Below are 24,528 nucleotides of genomic sequence, written 5' to 3'. Positions count from 1 at the left end.
AAGCTGAAGCTTGAGATGGCCACTAAGAACAATGGGCCGAAAGGGGTGCTCGCTCATCTTCACTTTTGCCCGGTCGGTCGGTCGGTCGGGCCACTTGAGGCGCTCATTGTGCATGTTGTGCTGTGGGGGGAGAGTGGGGTGGGCGAGTGCAAGAGGTAGCCGTATGGCTATGTTTTGGCTTAGTATCACGCACTAGACCCGTCCGTCTATGGCTATGTCTATGTCGGTCTTTTTCCCTTCCTTTCATGCCTGTCCCTCGCAGTCATCTTCTTTTCATTGTTATTGCGGTTCTTAGGTGCCCATTTGTATGCCCTTCCATAGGGAACTATGATTTTGATGAGAACTGAGAAGTTGGCATCTAAGACCTCAAAAATAGACTTTCTGAGCTTTGCTGCAGAATGCATAAGGCGGATCCACCCAGATCAGAGTACCTTATCTTTAATGATCGATCGAAAAGCACGTGTAATCAACCCCCACATCAAAGCTTTTTAATACTTAAGCAAATTCCTTAATAAACTCTAGACTATATAGTGGAAGTGATCGTGCAAGAGTATCAAAGGCTGCGGCCCTTAAAGCTAGACTTCCTTTTTGTGGTTGTTTGTTTGAGTTCTTGTTGCTTGTAGCCGTTGTATGTAAATTTTTCATTGAAATATGTACGTTTATATGTAGAGGGATATGTGCATATGTACATACTCGCATGCACATCGTGGATTTTGGAGGTCCAGGTCTCTACCCCCCTACACCCATGCATAGGGCCTTCCATGCGAAGCTACGCTCGACTCGGCTCGGCTCGGTTCGGCTCGGCTTCATTGTTGCTCACTTGGGCGCTTTCGTAAGTCAGTCTCAATGAAAATGCAATGTCGAAGAGCGTGAGAGTATAAAAAAAGCATATTTCTGCTGAGAAGGAATTGAAAGAGAGTTGAAATTGTAACTTTAAAGAGTTCAAACAGCCCGAAGAGAGGAAAGGGAGAACAGGTAACTGTGCAGAGCTGTCGGGTGCCTCAAATATGCCAGTAAAAGAGATATATGTGAGTATATAAGTACATATTTTGTTAAAATGGTACATTATTCTTTGTAAATTACATATAGAAATGTTTCTAAAATGATGTATTATATTCAATCTTTTGGATAAAATACAATATGTATGAGCAAAATATAGAAATATTACTAAAATAAATAAGAATCGTGTTCCTAACAGAATTTCAACCCTAACCATATAAAAGTAATCTTCACAGATAACAAATAAATTATCTGTTATCTCTAAAACTCCCCCAGATAGCACTTTTACGACCGCTTATCTCAGTTACCTTGTAACCGATAACATACTCGTGGTTACTTCATTGGATGCATCTAATATCTGCCAAGCACTCGACAGCTCTAGGCCGGAACTAACTGCCGGCTCTCTCTGCAAGCCTAACAGAGTCTCCGGCTGTGTTACATGGTAGAACTATTTTGGGTACGGGACAACTCCGGTAGCGGCCTTTTTGAGAGTTAACCAATCAATCTTCAACTTTTTTTTTAGGTGATTTATATTTTGTATGCCCACTGATGGATTTCATACTAGTGATTCGATCGATATGATATGCTGAGCGCCGATTAGTTCAATAACGCAATGAGCGAAAAAGAGAGAGCGGGAGCGGAAGAGAGGGTAACTTAGGCAAGCGAAGAGCGAGATAAACCTACCTGCTATGGGCTATGCCATGCGTCGTTGGTTGTTGTTGCCAAGCTACGAAGTTTACCCCAACGAAGGCGCTTCGCTGACGCTCGTCGCTTGGTTACTCATTTGTTTTGCCAATTTTCGTAGCATTCTGGCCAACAGAAGGCAGCGGAGCACCGCGCGATTCAGTTAAAACCGAACTTTCGCGCCAGTCAGTCGTTACCCGCGTCGTTCATCCCACGAAACCGACACACAGCGCTGTGCTTGGGGAAAGAAAGCCACAGAAATCGTAACCAGAGAACCGAACCGAAGCGGAGCGGAGCGAGCCGAAACGAGAGCTGAGCTGGGCCTCACGAAGCGCGCGTTACACGGTATCGGGCATCGGAGAATCGCAGAATCGGAGAATCGGAAGTTGTTCTGTTTTGGAGTAGAGCGTTCGTCGTGACCGAGGTTTCTGCCCCCTATACAACCAACCAACCAACATATTTACCTATCTGCATATGTATGTACATATACTTATAGTAGAAAAATAAACCCAAACTGAAGTTCATTTGCGAAAGTGGAAAGTATCCGTATCCGTCGGATACTTTCCGTTTTTGGAGAATTAATTAGACTAAACCCCATGCAAAGCGCGCGTTTATTTTTTTTTTTACTCTGTTTTGTTTTGTTTTGTCAATAATATGCCAAAGTCGCAGCCAAATCTGACATATATTACGGAAATGCACACAAAAAAGCGGCTGTTGTGTCTGTGTACTTTTTTTGTTGTTGTTTCGAACTGTGCTTGTGTTGCTAACCAAAAACTACAACAATAAATATATATAGTATGTGTATATAAATGTTGGCCAAAAACGTAGCTTCAGGCGTATTATATATTGGCTAAGACAGCAGTGGCCGTTGCTGTGTTGCTGCCAACTGCAGCAGAGCGTGAAGTGCTTGCCAAATGAATTTTCTATTTAAAAGAAACCGAAACTGCGAAATAAATATAAATCGTTTAGAAATTTGTACGAAACTCAAACTGTTGAGACAGTACTCACCGAGGACTTAAGCCCCCCGAATTGCTCTATTGACGTGACGAGTGTGCTGCAGCCCCATTACCCCCATGAATCTGTATATAGAACACTGATCCCAGGTGGCTAGGCTTAACACAAGGCAGTACTACCAAACACTACCATTATTTCTGTAGATAATTTCCTTAACCATAACTATCCATTACCATCCTCAGAGCTAGCCAATCCCAACCCTTAAGTGGTAACCCAGCATTCCTTAAAAACGCCAGCACCTTAAACTATAACAAGCCCCTTGCCTGGTTGTGGAGGCCAACCCCCCAGGGATACCCGAAACGCATGGAGCTTAACTAAAGAGGGGCTAAACAGAAATTCCATTTTATATTAACCCTCTTGCCTAACACTGTACTGAATGCTACTTATATGTCATCACCATTGCACCCCGCCACCCGCTGGCCCACAGCTAACCCTACCGAAAATCAAGTAACTGAAAACGTGCTTGCCAATGCTCGAGCTCAACGTGACCAGCGCTCCTTTTTGGCACAAAGCGATTGTTGCCCCCCCTTAGGTCTCTCCCTCTCTTGTACAAACTAGCTATAAGAATATACCCGCCCCGCCACCCATAACATACGAATGCTAATTCTCATTAAGGCTATGTACTGACTTGTATATCTAACCCGTAAACAGACTGCAGTTGAGATCGTCGTGCGTGGGTTTTGGAATCACTCAAATCGGTAGCTGTATCTCGACCTATGCTACGGGGCTGCATTTGGGGGCAGCTGCTGCCCATGGAAATATGTTTGGTACTGAGTCCATCATCGTCTTGCCACACTACCACCACCACCGCCACCACCACGAACAACAACATCTGCAACTACTACTACAACAGCAACAAAGTCATCTGAATACCTAACCTGCAAAGAAAAAGCGATCAAAATAACACCCCAGGAAATCTACATCAAACCTAAACCGAAACCAAAAACAAAACAAAACTCGAACTCAGCCTGTGTTTGTGTACGTGTACGTCTGTTATGTCTGTTTGCTTGGTCTTTTGTTGCTCGTAATATACCACCCTAATACAAAACCTGCCCGCTAACGATCATGCATAAACCAAAGCTAGGTAATGCTATAACTGCTGCCGCCATTGCCTCATCTATATCGACCAACAACAACAGTAGCAGCAGCAGCAGCAGCAACAAATCGAAACGGGCACGTCAATTCAGCAAGCCATCATCATCGATTGGCGGGGGAGGAGCGGCGAATCTAGCTAGCGAATCCGTCTACGACCATCATTCATCACTAATTGGAGACTCAATTGATTTAGAACATTACATCAGCGCCATGGAGGCCCGACGACACGACAACGAGCCGGATGTCTGGGCCCAACTCCAGCAGAAGGAGTCGGATATCCTGCTCGCCGCCGAGCTGGGCAAGGCTCTCCTCGAGAAGAACGAGGAGCTTGTCAAGCAGCAGGAGAAACTCATTGAGGACTATTCAGCCAAAATTGAGGTGAGCTATTGTCTAAATGAATTAATTTGATGTCTCGTTCTTTTGGGGCACTTATCGAATCTGTGGCCCTGTCATTGAAAAGTACCCTTTTGATTGACTCACCGGGCGATTTGCATTGATGATTACAGATATATGGCTTCACCAGTCCATAGCTATATTATACATGCATGACCTCTCCACAACGTATTGCTCATATTCCCAGAACGGGAATTAAATTATTCATTTTTGGTATTGATTTTTTGCTGTTGAATGCCACACACCTGTCCGCCAATGCAGCTCCACTGTAAGCCCAACTTCAGGCCACTGCAATTGAGCGGGGAGGCGCCCCATTAAATATTTAGACAAACAAAAACGGCTGGGGACTGTCCCAGCCATGTCATGTCATGGCTCCCAAACGGGTCTCTGGACGATGACAAATGTGCGCAGTAAACTACTGAACTATATAGTATATCACGTAAGGCTATCGATTTATTTTTTTGTTTTTTTTTTGTTTTGAACAGCAACAGCACTCTCTGAAACAGTAAAATTAATGTTGAAAATTGTCGCAGGTTTTATTTATATTTTTTTGAGTTTTATCAGGCACTTGGCTGATAGCGGAACCCAAAGCAAAGTCTGTTCCCAACACCTAAAAATTCCAAAGTTTCTTCTGTCTGCCGCTCGACCTTGAACCGGGAGTGGGTGGGGCTGCGGTTGGTTGCTTCGCACCTGTCCACACACCCTGAAATACTCGTAGAATGCTAATAGAAAGAAATAGAAATGTTCCGATAGGCAAACACAAACACCCGTGCTCCAGCAGCTATCACTCGAAGTGAAGTTCAACCCAGGGCTCAAGTTCGGGGCCGTTCATTAGCATATTACTACCACCAATTTTCCCCGGCTAACGCTCGCAGCAGATAGTCGGGCTAATGTACTTTTGTTGACCGAACCCACAATGTTTTCTTATCAATTACATTCATTGGCTGCTTTCCTACGACAGTTAATGGCAATTCAATGGAGGGAACCGAAAGGTAAACGGACTACCAGGAAATGCCTGGAATGGTGTGTTGGGACGCCACCAGATGGTGTCAGTAACCCAAACAGAGGACACGGCAATGCGTTGAACTTGAATCCACTTCCAGTACAGCGTACACACACACACATCTTTAGTGGCTTTGGGGCATACATTCGGGGCGAGCGTTCACGTAGTTGTGGCTGATGGCTTAGTCACTCAAACAGAGTTTCGTATTTTCCTGCGTGACTTCATCTTCATTTCGAAATGAAAGTGCGAAGGCCAATTGCTGGGGCTGGCCGCGTAATATCCTGCCAGCACTTGGCCATGATGTCAGTGGGGGACTTAAAGTGATGTTTCGTACTTGGAAATATTTATAGTCCTTCTAGATCAGAGCACTTTTCGTTGAAGCATTCCCGCAACCAAAACTATTAACTTGATTGCTAACCTTTTCATTGAAAATTCCCCAAATACCTGTACAATTCCCATGTTCCATTTTCCATTAACGACAGACTCTTCGCTTTGGCCTAATGAAAAGAGCCAGGCCCCAAAGGTCAGTCAATTGTCATTTAAATTATTTCGTTGTCCATTTCATTATGATCTCTCTCTCTCTCGATGAATTCTATCGTGTGGCTGGCGCATAAATCCCTTGGAATTTGTCACCTTGACTTTAGCTTATGGCCAAGTGACGGGTGGCCACAACATTTACGTTTTTCGGCTTGACTCACTTTTATTTGCGTGCTTTTGGCAATATGCAAAATTGTGCTGGTCTATCTAATTAATTTCCTCAACATTTTGGAGCCCACAATGTCACTCCAGTGTCCCCAGCCAGCTCTGTGGTCAGCCAGGCCCATCTACACACACACACGATTAGTAGAAGGCCCAGTCTATATGGCTGACTGACGTAATTAGACTGGTGGCTCGGCGGTTCGGTGGTTCGGTGGTGCGGTAGTCCGCCGGTCTGTTGTAGGTGTTTTTGTGGCTTTGGCTTTGGCTATAACTTTAGTTGTAGTTTTAGTTGTTGTCGATGTGGTCCGAAGCTCGCCCATTTTTGTGTGTTGCTTTTTGCGGTCTGTTGAAGCGTGTGTGCCAATTTACGAGCATTGGCTTTTATTTTTAGCTGCGATTTGGGATTTGTTTTTGCATTAACTTTTATATGCCACCATACACCATACTATAGCATTGTTCTGTGCCCGATTCTCAAAGGCTAATGAGCCCGGAGAGGCCTTGGGCATATAGAGCATAGATTTGGCCATTTGAAGGGCTCTTGGGCCTCGCCAAATCGGGGCCTGAGGTTGGCTCAGGGCTTAGAGACTCGCTGATGCTTCATAAGCCATTTCCATAAAGACCTATAAACAGTATCCCACACAATTCATTCACTGAACATCAGTTGGAACAGCTTCAGATCTATATATAGCAGAACATGAAGCTCGCTCTGAATCATTCTTTTGTCTTTGCTCCAACATTCTCCAACAATATTGTAAGCCATTTATGTCGCTTTTCCAAGCCTACCACCAGAGTACTATGGGCAGTATCTAGTTCACAGACAATCACCCGAATAGCACCAACTGTTGACCATTGTCTGGCTACCAAAACGTGTTTGCTACGCCCAAGTCCGACTCTAAACTCGCCTCAAAAACCGTCCGCGGGGAAACAATTGGACGGGGGGCTGGGGGGTAAATGAAATCTATTGGAACCAGGCATCCCATTGTAGTTTGTTTTAAATCGCTCGTTTATCACGATCTACCAATTGTTGCCATTACTGCTTGAGAAATTTATACCCAAACTCCGATCCGACTTAAAAGTGTTGCAAATGGCAGCCCAAAATAAAATATATAATTTGCCGTGTGGGCGTCCGGGCTGCGATAGGTTACGGGGTATTTAAATAATTCAAATCGCTTGTGGCATTTTCGAAAGTCTACACCTCCTGCACTCGGCCCCCCTCTCACTCAGACTTTAATTGTTTTCCATAATCTTTATACTCTAGAAGAAGGTTGTTTAAAGTTTTTAAAATTACAATCTCTCAATTGTATTTTTTATTCATCATTTATGAATTGAACCATCGGTAAACGACACATGATATCGGTTTATTGATCACCGTAGGGTATTTAAACGTCGCTGTAAGGCCAAAGATAATTTCCTTACTGGTTTCAGTTTGATTTATATTTATATATGAATCTCTGGCTGGCATTGGTTGGACTGGTTTTTGTGTAATTTATTTAACTACTCTTGGTAGAACGGCAAGAGACAATTGATTGCAATTTGTTCTTTGGATCCATTACGATATTGAACTGAAAACTTTCAGCCGTGTTCCCAACCACCCGTTTCCCCTGCACAAAGAATGGAAAGCTAATGAAAAGGTAATTCCATTTAAACGTTCTCTGATTGGCCTTGATGGGCGGTTGTTTGCTCAAGTCTTTCTTCGAACAGGATATGGTTGAGAATTATTTATAGAAAATGGAAGTGAAGAGCTATAATTTATGTTTAATCAGAGGAAGTTCCACCATATAATGATTCTCTGCGAAACGATTGACTAGTGTGTCTTAAGTTTTCTGTTAGATGCTCAGGTGATGGTATCGGAAATCGTACTACCAGCATATTAGTAGGCATTTCCTGTGATCTACTCCTCGTATCTTCAGCTACAAATGTAAATCCATTGTAGCTTCCCAACCAATCTGAACGAATCACGTATATCGGAGCGTTTCTTCCGCCTTTCGATCGAGTCACACGCCCACACGCCCGCCCAACAACTCACTCGACTGACCATGCCGGAGCCAGTGGGGGCGGATCTCTCGAAGCGCCAAAGAACAGAGCACATTATGCTTATGGTGCTACCTCTCAATCGAATCCACCTACTGGCCACCTACTGCCTCCAAAGGTTAGATAACCGAAACGCGTTCTACATACAAATGCCGAGGAGGTAGTGTCTGGTGTAGGGGGGGTGTCTCAAGTGCTTACCAAAAGTAAATTTTATATACGAATAAATACACATACATATGTACGTATTAAACTCTCCTCACGTCCGCGGGCCAGGTTTTTTTTTTTGATTTTAGGTGAAGTCATCAACACATTGTGGTTGCTGTTCCAGCGATTTATCGACTGCAAAACAAATTTCAAAATCAACTAATTTGCATGCGAATAATACGGGCTATATACACACATATTCCTACATACATATATCGTGTCCATCTCATTTGGTGCAAAAACCAGTTTGATCAATCCTCACAGCACAGTGCTTGAAATCTTCTTTAGCCATGGATGAGTCAGAGACCAAAAGGCCTGAGAGCGAGACCCGAGACCCGAGACTGAGTGGAGCACATTGGGGATGGGTGTGAGCATTTCTTCAAGTACCCGGCGGCCTCTGCTGCTTTTTCTCCACAACCTTTTTGGCCCGATTCGGGGTACGCATATGCAAATTCGTTCACTTCGCGGCAGAGAACTATTTGGGATTGTTGTGAGGTTAGGTTTTTGGCTGGCGCATGATCTGGGGTATGCGTATGCCCCTTCGAGGTAGGAAATTGAGGTCGTTCGACATAGTTTTGCCGTGATTATTATTGGACATTAGCCAGCAACGTCACCCCATTCGTATTCGCATTTGCTTTTGGCCAGTAATAGCATTTCTTCTTCGATTTATGGATGGAATGGATTTTTTCTCCTTCTTGCTCGCTTGCCTGCTCGCTCGTACCTTCTGGTACCTTCTCCCATGTGCTATGCCGCGACAAATTACTTTCCTTATTGGTCAGTCCGCCTCATTTCTCGCTTCTTTTCTGCTCCTGCTCGTTCCACGCTTTTTCTTTTTTTTTTTTTTTGCTGCTGTCATGGGGGGGAAATTGAGTTTTTAATGCGGATTTTCCGGGTGGGGACGGTACGAACATACGTACCCTTTTGCTTTCCATACGGCTGGTAATGAGCTTTATGCGCAAGGTATTGGTAAGTCATTACAGAAAAGTGTTTCAAGCAGGGCTTGAACTGGTCTCTGTTATGGTCCGTATAGATCTTTCGCCGGAGAGTTCTTTTTCGCGAAATTTTTCCATCACTTGCAATTTGATCTCTCGGCCAGTGTTGCTTAACTCTGCCTATCAGCTGTGGCGTGGCGTGTCATTTCTGTGGTGCTGGTAAACATCATAGGGATGGGCAAAAACTTCGCTTGTAATTAAAAATATAATTAAAATCGTATTGTTGATAGGATTTTTGTTTTCTATTTTCACAAATAATCAGAAATATCCTATAATAATAATCATATATATGGTATATGGATCTTAAAAGTGTTGAGCAGTTTCCAAACAATCAGCCGTCCCCCTCTTCGAACCAATTGACCTGTCATTGGTAAGGAGAGGAGGCGGAAAACAGCACTTGTTAGAGAGGAGCGATGAGCCTTTCCCCGCCTTTCGGTATCTATCGCTTTCTATGGAAAAAAAATAAATATTTGCAGAGGTCTCATCTGATAATACCCCTCGTATACTTAATTTTATTTGTTCAGGCTTCTCTATTGTGTGGCTATGGCTATGGCCATGGGGCATGTGGAGTGTATGGGGGAATGGTCAGTTATTAACTCCAATTTAATTGTCACAGTCTCTGGCTCATCAAATTGCCTGTCTTGGGCCAAGATGGGAGGCGGTGGCCTTCAGGCTTGATTCACGATCGGCTAACTGTAAATGGGGGAGGGGGTGGAGGGGCTTTGCAGGAAGCGGATCGAGCGCAAATTATATTTAATATTGGTCTGAGTTTTACATAATCGATTTGGCGATCCACTTGCCCATCATCTTAATCGCACAACGTCAAGGAGTCCGTGAACCAACGGCATCCATCCATCGGCCGTCACTGTCAGAGACCATTGATGTGAAAATTATGCTTAATAAGTGAAAAAATTAATACGGGTAACTGCAAGGAAATAATTCGATTCGAGCCGGGGTCTGACAAGTAAATTATTACCCACCAAACGATCGCATGACTTTGACTTTGGCTAGGGCCCCAGAAAGAGAGCGGATTCTCAGGTCCCAGCTCTTGCGACTGCCACAACTGTTTGTGGCATCTTCCAACAGACCATTGTTGTTGTAAGACAATCACACAATCCTACAGACAAGTACTCGTATGTGCTGCCGATGTTGCATGTATGTAATTTTATAAAATTCATTTTTTTTATATTTTCGTGCCCCTCTGTCCCTACAAACCCACACAGAGACACCATACACACACACACACACACAGAGAGAGGAATATGTTTTAATGAATCGCTGAAGGTGAAAGCATTTTCACTTTCCAAAAGCAATTTTCGGTGTCAAAGCGATGCTTGGGAACAATAGAAACCGACTTGATAATGTCGCCAAAAGTCTCCCCTCCCAGTCTGAATGGAATCGTAAATAAAATCAAACCAAATGGCTAGCCCTGCCTTGAATATGATTTAGCTGAAGTTTAGTTTGGCGAATGATGATACATATGTGTGGTATATGTGTACGGATTCCTCAAGCATAGATTGACGAAAGTGAATTGTTTAAAGAGAATAAGGAATCTGTAACCAGGCGCTGACTACTCGATGGGCGAGTGAGTTGTGTTTTGCCTTGAAGCAAAGCCAATACTTGCCCTTTTCCTTGGCAGCTGACTCATTGACAATTAATTAACAATATCTCTCCGTATATGAGAGTACCCAGTCCCTGCCCTGTCATATCTCACATATACATATGCACATGTGTCTGTGCGTGTGTGTATACATTGCTAATTGGCCAGCTTTCATTGCAATAATAAAAATATATACATATATGCATATGTACATATATACAAAATTTTTTGTTGTGACTAAGAGGCCAGCAAACGAATCGGCCAATTGGCGAATTTCAAAGGCCAATACAAATGTAAATAAATATTGTATACATAAAATACAAAAATATTCATGTCTATATGGCCATCGAACGTTAGCATGATGACAATAATAGACGATTTCACAAAATACGATACTCGTAATACCCAGAGGCTGAACCCCCCTATCGAATCCAAAGGCTGAGCCGCTGAAGGGGCAAAAACTTTTCCAAAGACTCACGCAAATCAGATAACGAATTCGAGTGTCGGCCAAAGTGGCATAAACAATGTGACCCGCACGGTCCTCTGCCCCAGCGGATGGGTGGGTGGTAACGAAGGGGGGACTCGTGCCAATGACAGTAATTTATGCACCCAGCGAAACAAACGTTCGATTCAAATGACTAAACCATAACTAGGGCTGGGGTATATTGTTAATTGCGAAACTGTCTGATATGTACAATTTTATCTATCGCCAAAAGATATGAAGGCCAGTGGGAGGGAAAGAGGGAGGGAGAGAGATACGTTCTAGGGATAGACCGCAAATGTGTCAGATATGTGGGGCATATTTTGATAAATGTTTTGTTATTGGGGGCGGTATCGGAATAGTCTCTTGGGACGGTCCAAGAGAGATACCCGCCTGAGTGCCTGAGAGATCGAAGCTGGCTCTGGGCGGAGTGCCCACCAATAAACAGTAGCCACGATAAGATGGTTACAAGCCATATACCATGTACATTCACAAGGTCACCAATAGCAGCACCGATTAAAAGGCAATTTAATGGCCAATTAACAGATCATCAACAGATCAACACATCCAAAATACATTGGTAGAGATGAACCTTGCAGATAGATACACACATACATATCTTGCACAATCGCATCAACGAACGAACGAACGAACGAACACTCGTCTTGTACATAAGCCGCTTTAAACAATGTTGAACATCAGCAAAGATCGAATTTTACCAATGTGTCGGGTGACTCAGAGGACAGACAGAGACAGCTAAACGATCGCTCTACTGTGCATGCGCAACGCCGAGCACAGACCGAGAAAGAGAGAGAGGGAGAGGGAGAGGGAGGGAGAGATAGCAGTTGAAATAGAAACACTTTAAGCTGCAATCGAAACGGTTTTTGTCTTTGATTTTCTACAAGTGTGATTTTCTGTGTGTCTGTGTGTGTGTGTGTGTGTGTGTGTTTGCAAGTGCTATTGTTATGTAACGGCTCTTTCGGCTTAACAGTGCTTTTATTCGCATTTGTAGCTTTTTCGGTGATTCACACTAGGGGTATTCAGGCGACTTATTTTGTTTTGATTTGAAATTAATAGCAACAAAAATAAAACCAATTCGAATTGCTTAAATATTTATTATACATATTTCTTATTTCGGCAGAGAGAATCGAAAACAACAACGAACGTGATTCTGTCCTTTGAAAAAATTAATGCTTTTCAACCAACCAATGTTAAAGAATTTTTCATTCTTTTGATTAAGGTCTTATCTTACTATATCGTATACTGGAATACCCCTCACATTTCCATGCATTTCCATTGCTGTGTCTATTTTTTCCTCGCACCTAGTGTACTCGTACATTGCCGTTGCAATTAGCGGCTCGCTCCTCTGCTCCATTGTTTGCGTAAATGTTTCACCCACATTTCGTATGGAGCTCTCTCTCTCTCCCCGTCACTGGATGTACAGTGTACATACATTTGCACAAGTAGATGGTCGGTCCCAGGAAACCATTTAGCATTGCAGCCTGAGAACTAAGTCGCTTGTCACTTTGTCTTGGGGCACTGGCACTCCAATTTGTTTTTAACTGGATAAAAGGTACCAGCAGTAGTGTGCTGTTGCTATTGCAGTCGCACTGACTACGAATACGAGTATCATGCAAGCGCAGGCTGTTTGAGTTATGGACAGATTGCCTCATACTACTATACCATACTATATTTCCTTAGCTGTTGGTGTAGCTCGCGCTCGGGCTCCCTCTTTTCTTCGCTGGTGCTGTCAAGTGTTGGACAACAACAAAACACTTACAAATTAATGGGAACGGCATTCGCGGTGTATTTTTCTTTGACTAGGAAATGTTTCAAAGTATCTTATCCTTATGAAAATCAGAGTTAAAAGTGTCTGTTTATATCCCCAGTAAAGTCTGTAGCTTATGTACAAGCAGGGCTTGGACTGGTCTTTGTGATAGTTCGTATGTAAAGATCTTTCACCCGAGAGTTCCTATTTGCGTTTATACTTCTCTGAAGCTAAGGTTGGTTTCATTCAGGATTTCACCAAGTAAAATCCCCCTATAAAATAAAAAGAAAAACTGTAAAATAAATATAAGACAGTTTTTGTTGTTCCTTAAATGTATCTAGTATAATTCAGATGCTTATCTGTGAATACTTGCGTTTTACAATGAAACATCTGCTGTAGCTTTACCCCCAATTAATAAATATTGACTTTGGATCTAAACTCAACCATAGCTACCACAACAAGAAAAAGATATTAATGTCTACTCGTATTTACAATAGGGAAAACATAAGCAAAGCCAAAGACACGAGAAGAGCCATAAAACATGTCTTCCCCATACTTCCCCATAATTAGGCCATAAATATAAAGATTTTTCCACAGCAGAGCCACAGCCAGAGCCAGAGCCAGAGCAAAGGAATTATATGGAAATAATCTTGTAGTAAATGTTTGAGCCATTGTTCTTGGGCTGACGGGTTGCTCTTGGCCTGAGCTCATCATCAACAGTAGCCGGGGAGTCATAATCTTAAATCTCCAACCAGTTACCTCGGAGCAGCAATCATTACGGAATGGAGCGGGGGCACTACATTTATTCTCTTTTGAAGACCCTGAGATGACCGCTTGGCTGGCTCTGACTTGGCGGCTTGATGGTCTGTTTCGAAATGTTTTTCTGTTTTTTTTTCTGTTTTGTGGCATAGTCATAGCTTTTATTTGTTATATAGCTATTTATTGTGGCTAATCATACCGAGTATAGCCAAAAGATTAATGACACCATTGAAAAACATCTGTCATACAACTAGGAAGTCTTCGTAGTGTAAAAATAAACTTTATGTATATATTTTTAAATATTTAATTTTCAGAATTGATGAACACTTACACTTTGTGGCGAATGAGACAGTGAAATTGTTTCCAGATTTAAAAAGTGGCTAATTTTTGGAGTAATTAGCATTTGAATAGGAAGTGAAAAATGGAGATGTGAATCTTTTATATCTCTTTAAAAGAGTATCATTTTTATTATCAGTTTCCTCTGCCATCCCCTTCGGGTCTACGTTTTTCCATTATTTTTAGATTAATCAGTTTTGAGCATATTTTCAATGAAATCCATCAACTTGAACAGATTTTCCAGCGCAAAAACGAAAACCTTTTTTGAGGGCATTTATAGCATCTGGTTTAAACAAAAAATTCTCCCTTTGTCTGGTGCGGAGTTCATTTACTTGCGTACAGTGATAATTGTTTTTATATATAGCCAAGCATTTTTTTATATACGTATATATTCGTATTTTGGTTAATAATAATTTTTGCAATGTTTTTATTTTTTCTTTTGGCCGCGCGCGTCATTAGCGGAGGCAGCATAATTAAAAACCTCTTAGCCGGCAGCTTTTCGGTCAAGGGAGAGGAGGGAGGGAGGGTTTAGAGGTGTGGGCTGGGGAGACAAAAGAATTGTGGCTGAAAAACAAGAGACGGCAAATTGTGTAAACAGCTAAGAGAAACATGCTGAGTATCTTATTTCGAAATACTTAATGAGATGACGAGCAATTAGAATGTGAAAAATTGCAGAATCGTTGGTGGATTTGTCCGAGAGGTATGGACAGGTAGATATTTAGAGCTCCACTGGCGGACTGGAGTGCTAATCCTTCACCTGAAAAACATTGAGGAAGCTGTGTTTACTTAGACATTTTTTGTATATGTACAAGTACCTTGTTGTATTCTCCATCTTCTTTCAGTGAGCTCTGTAAGCGCTCAATGCGCAACGGTGACTAATTGTTAAAGCCTTCTTGTGATGGCACCTTCTCCCCAGTCCGCAGTCCGCAGCACCAGCATTCTTCTCCGCTGCCACATTCGATGTCGCTTCCTTAGCCTTTTCTCTTTTCTGTGTGTAAGCTTTGTTGACTCGACAAGAGATCGGCCAAACAGAAAGTCAAAAGCCCACTCAGTGTCGTACCCAGAGAAAGATAATGTATCTCTAGCAGCCGTATATACAGGCATACCCTGTCTGCCCCATTTCATCGTCTCAGATGTGTGCGCATGCGCAGTGGGCGTCACATTTTGCCGCAAGTATTTATGGCCTAATAATTTTGACTCCACACAATCTGGGATCTACCTCGTGGAAGTGAGTGAATTTCGGTGCATTTCTTCAACTGCTTACCTCATTCCCGTTGCACAGCTACATACATGCGTATGGTACATATGGTACATACGGTCTGTCATTCCATCAGCTATCTGTTGGGTCTTATCAGAGGAAGGGCGATAAGTTTTCCACTTCATTTTGGCCATGTTTCGCTTGTGTCGGCGATAAGATAAGAGCCAAGCGAGAGACAAGTGCAGCGATTTCGATATTCCCCAGTTGGTCAGTGAGTCATTCGAGTGATTCCAACGCGTACTGGCAGGCATACAAATATCCAAATATTTGGCAAACAATACTTAAAGACCTGTTAATTAATCATAATTACCGCATCCGAGTTTAGTCGCTTTTTCGTGTCACATTTAAGGCGCCGCCAAAATTGCGACATTTGAAGTTTGTTTCTGTCTTTCACTGTCGCCGCTTGTTTGTCTCGCCAATCAAAACCATCCCACAAAAATGGCAATCACCTGAGGCCGGGGTCCCCCCCTCCCCTTTCCATCTTGACTTCGGTTTAATTAACTGTCTCTCGAAATCTTTTCCATCTTCTTCCATCTTCCACCTTCGCCTTGGGCGAGGTAAATACAAACGAAATTTGCTTGCCCAATTCCCTGGCGTTTTCACAATTTCCTCAACAATGGGACGGGCATGGATATGCCTGAAAATCTGAACGAAAATTGTCAATGCCAAACACTTGAAATTACAGACGGTGAATGTCGATTTCTTTGCATTTTACTTTGTAATTTGTGGTTTGGGTTGGGGTCTGGAGACTTGGGGCATGATGTTGCAAAAATATGTTTGTACGAAACAAAACTGGAGCAGAAAATGTCTGGCAAAATATTGGAGGGCTTATCGGGACCTAAAATAGTATTGGCCTAGTAGGTTTTGTGGCTCTAATAAATAAAAGACTCCATTAAAATAGCATGAAATGGGACTATTGCTGGCTATTTCTTTGCGATGTAGATTTAATTATATGTTTATACATATATCTAAAAGTTCGGGTAAGCGGTAAGAAAGGTTGTACTCAAGCTTGGCTAAAAATTATTGCATCTACATGGTCGCTGAAAGTTCATCGAACTCGAAATAATATCGGGTATCGCAAATCGCAAAAAGTTGCCAATTGGCTTTCAAATCGCAAAAGTGCGTGCTCCGGTAAGATTCTTACGATTTAAAACCTGCTGAACTCTTTCTCCTCTCATGAAATATATGTATTTCGATCCAGACTTGACCAGTCCTCCCAATCTTTGATGGACTGCATGGCGAATCTGCATTCGAGCGGATCAAATGCCAACAGTGCGAGTACGAGTACGAGTATGAAGAAATAGTCCCCCACTAAGCCCTGCAATTGTTGTCATCCCTTTGCCACTCACCATGACCAACTTACAGAGGTCTTCGTTTGTTCGTACTACACGTACTACCCGTACTACCCATCCAAATCCAAGGGCATTCGCAATTGCATTGCCTATCTGCCGAGCAACCCAAAACCAAACCGTACCGAACTGAACAATGGCAAAGATCAGCCTTTTTGCCTTATTGTGGCATTATTTTGTTTATTATTATAGTTACTCGTACTATTTGCTACTTCTTTTGGCGGCTCTTTGCCATTGGGGGAGGGGAGGAGCCAGAGCCAGAGCCAGAGCCAGAGCCTCTGACTGTCAGTCAACTGTGGCAGAGGCTCAAGGGGGTGCCACGCCCATTGTTGACTGCGACATGACCTTAGGCGCATAAACAAACTTTTGGGCCACAACACACACACACACACACAACTCGATTGTTGGACTTGGTCTATAATTTTTTTATGACTTCAAAGTTGAAATTGTGGGCCATAAAATGCATGTGGAGAGGGGGTCAATGATGTTCTCTGCTGCATTGCCAATGAATACCGAGAATTTGAGTTCCGGGTGACAGTACGGTCTCCGTTTTCTATAGATTTTTGTATAGATTCCAGCAGGATTCGATTGCAGTCCTCTTTTCTTTCCCCATTCCCCTTTTCCCTGTGACAATTCAATTGCTAATTGTCCCGCAGTGCCTTACAATTGAATTGATTTATTGTTTGAGTGCTATCTGATTGCAGTGTGGGGAAACAGCCCAGACTAATTGCAGCATTTCACACTCCAAATGGTTGCTCTGCTCTGCTCGGCTCTGCTCTCTCGCTTCTTGGCCAAGAGTGTTGCAATAAATTAGCTAAAACAACGGGGAGACTTTTCACAAGACGCTTACCCCGTGCCCCGTCCGCTGCTGCTGCTGCTGCTGCCGCTGCTATCAGCGATCATTAATCGGTCTCTCTATTTAAATGAGCTGAAATTAGTTAAAATTTGTGTGGCTAAACGTTCAATTTGCATAATTTGTGCGCTACATTTTGTTGCGTTGTATTGTGCATGCCAATAAAATGCAAAATGCCATTAACAATTAAAACTGTAATTGTGGAAAACTCTTGTTAAAAGACTTTCAAGTCTGAACGTTTTTCCCCTCCGTTTCGCTGCAACGAAATGCAGCTGTTTGATCTATGACCAAAGAGGAACAAAAATGCTGCCCAGACTTGGGGTAAATGCGTTTCGGAATGTTGTAACTGCAGCATATACGAGCGTGTACATATGTATGTGCCTACGTATATAAAACCCTCCCTATACCATGGTCAAGGCTATGCGATGCATATGAACTGGTTCGGGAAGCGTGAACAATAAATAATATTTTCACAGAAATTAATTGAAACTACAATTCGGGCAGCGGCCATTCGATATGAATGGCCGGCCACATCTTAGATATAAAGAAACAGTGAATGATTACTTTTGCGCCATGGAGCTTGAAGTTATTAAAACTTAACTATCAAATTAACAAAATAATTTGTTTTGGTTTTTTCTGTGGATTTGTCAAATGTTTTTTCTTCTTGGCCTACATGGCGGATGTGCAACGCCTCGGATGCAAATGCTCTTTATCCTCTTGAATGTACTGATGATAGCATTTCTGGCTTTCTAAAATATAAAAAAAACCATAGAACTTATTGAATAATATAATGTATATATTTATTTATCGGATTAAAATGTGATTAAATGTGGTTAAACATTTTTCATAATAGTAAAATCATTGTAGAATTTTCTTATAAAGCCGCATTCGATAAAAATACTGGACGGGTTTTTGCCAACACTATAGTGATGACAGCAACAGCCGCCTGTTCAGTGGCCTTTTCTTTTTGCACAGAATTTAGCAATTCAAATTTCAGGCCGAAGGTTTATTAATAGTAGTATGTCGCTTAGGTAATACCCATTCATTTGACCTTCGAAACTATAGTCTTTTTTTGTAATAATGCCACAAGACGAGAGCCGGAGACGGAGACGGAGCCCCAGCTGGAGCCTTGTCAACTCATCGGCGGCTCTGGGCGCAGAGCTCATTCAAGTGAGTCATTTCACTCCACTCCCCCAAGCCCCAAGCCCCCCGCCCAACTTTGGCACGATTCTAGCCAGGCCAACGTGACTGTGCCAGCAATGTAGCTAATTATTTTCAAAATAATTATCGAATGCATTTTGCAGCTACGGCGGCATGCCGCTTTCAACACCCCACTTATCAGTGGGGGGGGAGAGCCGTTCAAGCTGATGATGGTTGATGGCTGATGGCTTTAAACACTTGAAAAGACAAGCAATATTCTGCAATACAAATGTTGGCAATTTCAAAGATTTCGGAGTGGAAATTAGTCAGCAATTATGGTACCACAATACATGTCGATTGAGTATAGTTTTGGCAGTACGTCTATACCCCATCCAACGGAGAATGGCGGGTCATCTCACTGTACACTTGAATCCAATCATAGGAGTGGAGGAGTTTCCGAACTTTTTCATTCTATTTGAGTGTACAATGAATGAAATCAGCATAAATAAATTTCCTATTGCTTATCCGACTGCCAGAGGGCGTGGCATTTGCATCAGGCATCAGCCGAACGAATGCAAGTACCTTCCTGCTGACACTGCGGCACACTGATGAGTCACTCGGGGCAGGCACCTGTCGCTCGTCGTGTCGTTTGTTTTGCTTTGAATGTCACCAAAGCGTGTCAATTGCTTCGACATTTCCTGCACAAAAATTTCGCTGCACAAATATTTATAATTTTCATACAAAAAAAAAAAAAAAGTGGCAGAAAGTCAACATTCAAACAATTCAAACACCTCTGTACTTGGTTGGCAGGAAAGTGGGTCGAGTTACGTCGCATTTGAATAAGAAACCACCACAGCAGAAACAGTGGCAACTAGCCAGAGACCGGGAATGGAATGGGGACTGCCTCAAGTGTTTACAGAGATTGGGATGGGGATGGCGATGGCGATGCCGATGGCGATGGGGATGGGATACCATACCGAGTGATCATGCAATGCAATGCAATTAGCTGCGAAAGAAAACGAGATCCGAAACACACAAATACGTAATAAAATTAACGCAAAAACAAAACTCGCTTGTCCATCGTGAAATTTGAGGCTGATTTTGTTGCGTATTTTGTTTTCCTACAATTAAAGTCTGCCACATGATTTTGCTTTGAATATGTGAACTCATTTTCTGTGTGGCGGCCGGCGGCTGCTGTGGCGGTGGCGGTGGCGGTGTCGGCAAATGGTTGATGGCTGATGGCCACTTCCGTTGTTGTCTGATGGTGGGGCTGCTGCTGCTGGTGGTGGTGGTGGTGGTGCTGCTACCATCATCAACACATTTCATTGAGCGTGAAATAGAAACAGAGAAAGTATGTACAATAATTGTATTTCTGTTACTCTGGCGCTGACTCTATCTCTGTCTCACTCTGACTCTGACTCTGACTCTCTGTCGCTGGCATTGCAATTGTATTTTCTTATTAAAGTTTTCCATTGTCTGGGCGGCTGCTGTTGCAGTTTTCCTTTTGTTTGTGCTTGCCTTGCAAACGACTCTTGTGGTTTTTTTCGGCTCATGCAGTTTATGCAAATTGCTCGCCATTTTATTTAAGCTTTTCATTTACTGTTTTGTCGCTCCACTTTATTAGGTTTCTGTTTATTTTGTCTTTGCTAGTGTTTTTTCTGATACTCGTTGTTGACTTCTCGGATTTATTGCCCCCTACGTGTTGGCTTTGGATCTTCCGCCTTCCGTCGAATATTGGGCTGTTGGGGTGGTGGGGTGGTGGGGTGGTGTGGTAAAGCGCGATAAAGAAGCTGCAATTGGATTGGCAGCTACCGTGTTTGCCCCTACCGTGTTTCAAGCGGGGCAGGGCTGGCAACTGCTTTCAGAATTGAAGGTCCAATTATCGATTAAACTTTGCATGCAATTTTCAATGTCTCCGCAAACCTTGATCCAAAAAGGTCGGCATATAAAAAAGGCAAAGCGCCTCGACCCAACAGACACACGAGAGACATACGTCTGCCTGTCAATTATGCAAATTAGTTTTAATACTTGCTGCCGCTACCGTTTCTCATCGGTACATCGAAACGATAGCCTAGAATTGATCGGCTTTCGTTCCAGCAAGATCTATCGATTGTTGCTCCTCCCTTCCACTGGAATACCACTGGAAGGCCCCCTTGGCCAGCTGATGCGCTTTTCAAATGGTTTTTGTGCACACCGCACCGCTTTCTGCATCTGGCGCCTAACAAAAGAGAAGAAGTGAAAATTCAATTGCATTTTAATTCGAGTGGGAATTTATTGCTTTGGATGGGATGCCATGCCTGCGTTTCGCCTGCTGTTGGCTGTTGGCTGTTGCCTGTTGCCTATTGCCTGTTGTTGGTGTCAAGAGTCGTTGGCATTGTTTGGCGTTTGTTTGGGAGTTTTAAGAGTTTTGTGGCTGCCTCGCTTGCGGCACAGCACAGTGTGGCCAAACTGATGCAAAACCGCAGACAAAGCGGGCGGCGGGCCGCAATTAAATAAATTAAGTGAGAGGGAGGAGTGTCGGTGGCAGCTCTTGCATTTCGGCCAACCTGCGGCAAATTGAAAATGCAAATAACTAAGCAGCTAAACAATTAGTAGCCGCCGAGAGCGCTGAGAGCGGCGTTAACCTTGCGGTTTGCCTGTGCGGTACGTGCACATTGTTTGCCTTACTTTCATTGTCTCTTGCCTTGTACAATTGACAAATACCACGTCATAGAACAAACAATAGAGATGTGTGTGTCTTCAAGTACGTACTTATACTTGGGCACACGTGCGGTACACACACATACATACATACATCGTTTCTAATTAACTTTCCTTTTTTTGCCCATTGCAGAAACTTGAACAGGAGAAGCATGTGCTGCGCCAGAAGCTGGCCATTGCCGAGGACGAAAGCGACCAGCGTGTGCTGGAGCTGCAGTCCGATCTCAACGAGCTGAAGGAGAAGCTACAGACCCAGGACGCGGCCATCCGGCAGGCGGAGAAGGAGAAGACCATACTGATCGACGAGCTGCAGCACCAGAACACACGGCTCACCGAACAGATACAGGAGGCCCACGCCACCGAGCTAAAACTCAGCGCACAGATACAGGAGCTAAAGGATCAGTATCACTACAGGAACAGCAGCCTGCAGGTCAGTGCAGAAGGCCATAAGGCAATCTAAAGCCACTTAACCTATGGCAAATCTTTTCGCAGGACCATGTCAACAGCCTGGAGTCCATCAAAACCGAACTCAACCTCACCACCGGCAAGCGGCAGGAGCTGGAGCGTCGCCTGCAGCACGCCCAGGAGGAGAAGGAGAGCCTCACCTCATCGCTGGAGGAGGCCTCCGACAGAATACACATGCTGGAGCGACACGCGCGCGAGCAGGAAACAAAATTAGAGGTGAGCCAATACAAAACAATACCAAACAAACAAAAAAAAAAGGTAAAGAAAAGAAAGGGGAAACAAATCAGAATTGGCTTTATCACGTCGACGGCACGAAATCGTGATCAGTTGACTGGAGTGGAGTTGATTGAAGATTATTTATGAGCCAAAAGAACCCACTGCGCAGTTCCTCAAGTGCCTCCCACAGCTTATCGGCTCCAAAGCAAGGGAGGAACTTTCTTTTTGCTTTATTTATTGCAGTCCAGATTAAACTCCATTCTATCAATATTTATGAACTTGGATCTGCAAACAGACTAATGTATATTTATTATTTGCAGACCACCTTGCAGGCGCTGGAACGCTCCCAGCGAGAGAACAATGTCCTTAGCGAACGCTTGGGCGCCGTAAGTTATTGCCTTCCACTTTACAGTCGCATAAACTAACCAAACATAAAGCGTTACTAACCCAAGCTAAAATTAACCAACTCTCATCCCAGCCTCCGATCCACAGAAGCGTACAGAATACTGATCTAATACTAATTTCAAATCATCCCCCTACCTGCAGGACACTAGCTCCAGCATGCCTGGGAAAAAAAGTCTACAATTTGAAATGGAGTGTGACGATGACGATGGCAGCTATACGGAAACAGGGAAGCCCAATCATATGTGGGTGGAGGCTCGTTCCGTCTACATACAACTCAAGTCCCTGGTGGACTCTCTGAAAGTGAGCCATGACGATGACTCAGGTGCGTACCAGAATCTTCAATTCCATCGTCTGCCCATCACTTAACACCATTTGTTTGGCCGTAGGTCTAAACTCTGATATATCGCTGGAATTGGAGTCCATGGACAACACGATCTCGAGCACAGAGCGCAATGATAGCGGGCACATGGCCATTGAGTTCCGACAGGGTATGCTCTCGGCCATGTCTGATGAGCTGACGCGATTGCTGCTCAACCTAGATGCAGGCAACTTCAAGAAGATGCTAGACCAGACCCGTAACCTTGTACTCGAGCAGGAGGATGAGATAAAGCGCAGCCATCAGCTGATACAGCAACTGGAGGCGAAGGTCACGGTCACCGATGTGGAGCTGCAGAATGTGAAGGAAGAGCGCGATCAAGCACGCGGGGATCTGGAGGATGATACGGATCGGGATGAGCTGCTTTCGAAGGCGCAAACAGAGCGCGATGCGGCCAACGGGCGACGAACCAAGGCTGAGGTGGAGCTGGCCAGGACACGTGTAGAACTGATGCAGGCCAACAGCCAGCTGCTGGAGTCCATCCAACAGAAGGTTGAGCTCTCGCAGCAGCTGGAGCAGTGGCAAATGGATATGCACGAGCTGATCGACGAGCAAATGCGCTCCAAGCTGATCAACAACCGTCGTGCGCTGGCCACAGAGACCTCGACGCCACCGCCCAGCAGTGCAGCAGCCAACCTGGCCAAGAGAGTGTCTAGCTACAAGCTCTGGAGTTTATTTCAGCGGTAATTGGACAAACCTGAAGCCGCGTTGGAAGGTCTATGCCACTCTCATATTCTTAATGTAGAGGGTGGTGCGACGGACAGCAGTGAATAAGCTATATTTTATTTTTTTTTAATATTTATACACACCAACCAACCAACCAACCACACACACAAATGGAGAGCCCAGGCAGGCATAGACATAGAGAGCGTATCTGTATCTGTATTTAATGTATTATTGTACTTGATTGATTGTTATTTGTATGTACATTGAAGCGTCGCATCGCCCTTCTTCTGTTCGTAGTAAAATCTGTCTAATTACGCTTTATTAATTTTAAAAAAACTTACCACATACTATTCGATATGATTATTATATATGTATGATAATTATTGTAATTGTAACCGTACTCTCGTACCTATGTTTAGACACAAATCGTGTAAGCGCTTAGCTCTCTCCCTCTTGATCTATACATATATCTCCATTTTAGTTCAGCCAGATTACTTCTGAATTGTTAACTGATAATCAAAAATGAAAACATATCGCGCCTTTTTGTTCGCGGGGCTTTAAAAGCCCATTTACGTTTACACGTTTTGCCTTTGATGAGTCGCAACATTTTCCCTTGAAGCAATAGAGTTAGAGGAACTGTGGCGATTCATCGAAATCTCTGTACGTAAGCAAACCTAAGTGTAAGTGAAGCATTTATGTTATATGTAGCATATATGAATATATTTTTCATGCTGGCAACCGAAAAGGGCGCAGATGATAATTAAAACTGTGCAACAGACAAAACTTGCCTTAATGAACGGACAATGAAACGGAAAGTTGAACATTTTAGATTGTTTAATTAACATAACTTACCAATAAACACATATATGCATATATACCGATATATTCAGAAATTGAACATGCCTTTTATATTTAAACGGATGCACTGCTTTTCCCACTCTACGCACTTTATTTCTTATCCCTAAAATGGATTTAGTATTGAATAGCTGAATAGCATACCGACTTATTCGTATGTGTATGTGTACGCCATGATGAAAGTACA

At 43.3% G+C, this 24,528-nt stretch overlaps 1 protein-coding gene and 1 long non-coding RNA gene across 4 annotated transcripts; one reads left to right on the top strand and one right to left on the bottom strand.

Moving 5' to 3' along the window:
- Positions 1-1,821: 1,821 nt before the first annotated feature.
- Positions 1,822-24,359, top strand: LOC108151236 (bicaudal D-related protein homolog). 3 transcript variants are annotated; one of them, XM_017279736.2, is made up of 7 exons: positions 1,822-2,107; positions 3,349-4,170; positions 21,492-21,788; positions 21,851-22,039; positions 22,360-22,425; positions 22,586-22,766; positions 22,831-24,359. In XM_017279736.2, the coding sequence occupies exons 2-7, from the start codon at positions 3,763-3,765 to the stop codon at positions 23,505-23,507; spliced, it is 1,818 nt and encodes a 605-aa protein (XP_017135225.1). In that variant the 5' UTR covers positions 1,822-2,107; positions 3,349-3,762; the 3' UTR covers positions 23,508-24,359. The 3 variants fall into 3 exon arrangements, with proteins under 3 accessions (XP_017135225.1, XP_017135224.1, XP_017135226.1); XM_017279735.2 differs by having other exon boundaries at positions 1,822-2,159; XM_017279737.2 differs by having other exon boundaries at positions 1,824-2,159; positions 3,986-4,170.
- Positions 14,117-15,229, bottom strand: LOC108151238. The gene is made up of 3 exons (XR_001774723.2): positions 14,874-15,229; positions 14,694-14,815; positions 14,117-14,622 (listed from the first exon to the last, which is right to left on the bottom strand). It is a non-coding gene; the product is annotated as an uncharacterized LOC108151238 (long non-coding RNA).
- Positions 24,360-24,528: the final 169 nt, after the last annotated feature.

This window comes from Drosophila miranda, chromosome XR, assembly GCF_003369915.1.
Source record: "Drosophila miranda strain MSH22 chromosome XR, D.miranda_PacBio2.1, whole genome shotgun sequence".
NCBI classification, from domain to species: Eukaryota; Metazoa; Arthropoda; class Insecta; order Diptera; family Drosophilidae; genus Drosophila; species Drosophila miranda.
Note: the sequence above shows the minus strand (reverse complement) of the source record. Positions and strands in the feature narration are given on the sequence as shown.

What these genes read in the sequence shown, in the direction of transcription:
- LOC108151236 (XM_017279736.2), top strand. Translation starts at nt 3,763, where the DNA reads ATGCATAAACCAAAGCTAGGTAATGCTATAACTGCTGCCGCCATTGCC. An exon ending in ACAGGAACAGCAGCCTGCAG is followed by an intron (nt 21,789 to 21,850) that starts GTCAGTGCAGAA and finishes ATCTTTTCGCAG; the next exon opens with GACCATGTCAACAGCCTGGA. An exon ending in GAGCCATGACGATGACTCAG is followed by an intron (nt 22,767 to 22,830) that starts GTGCGTACCAGA and finishes GTTTGGCCGTAG; the next exon opens with GTCTAAACTCTGATATATCG.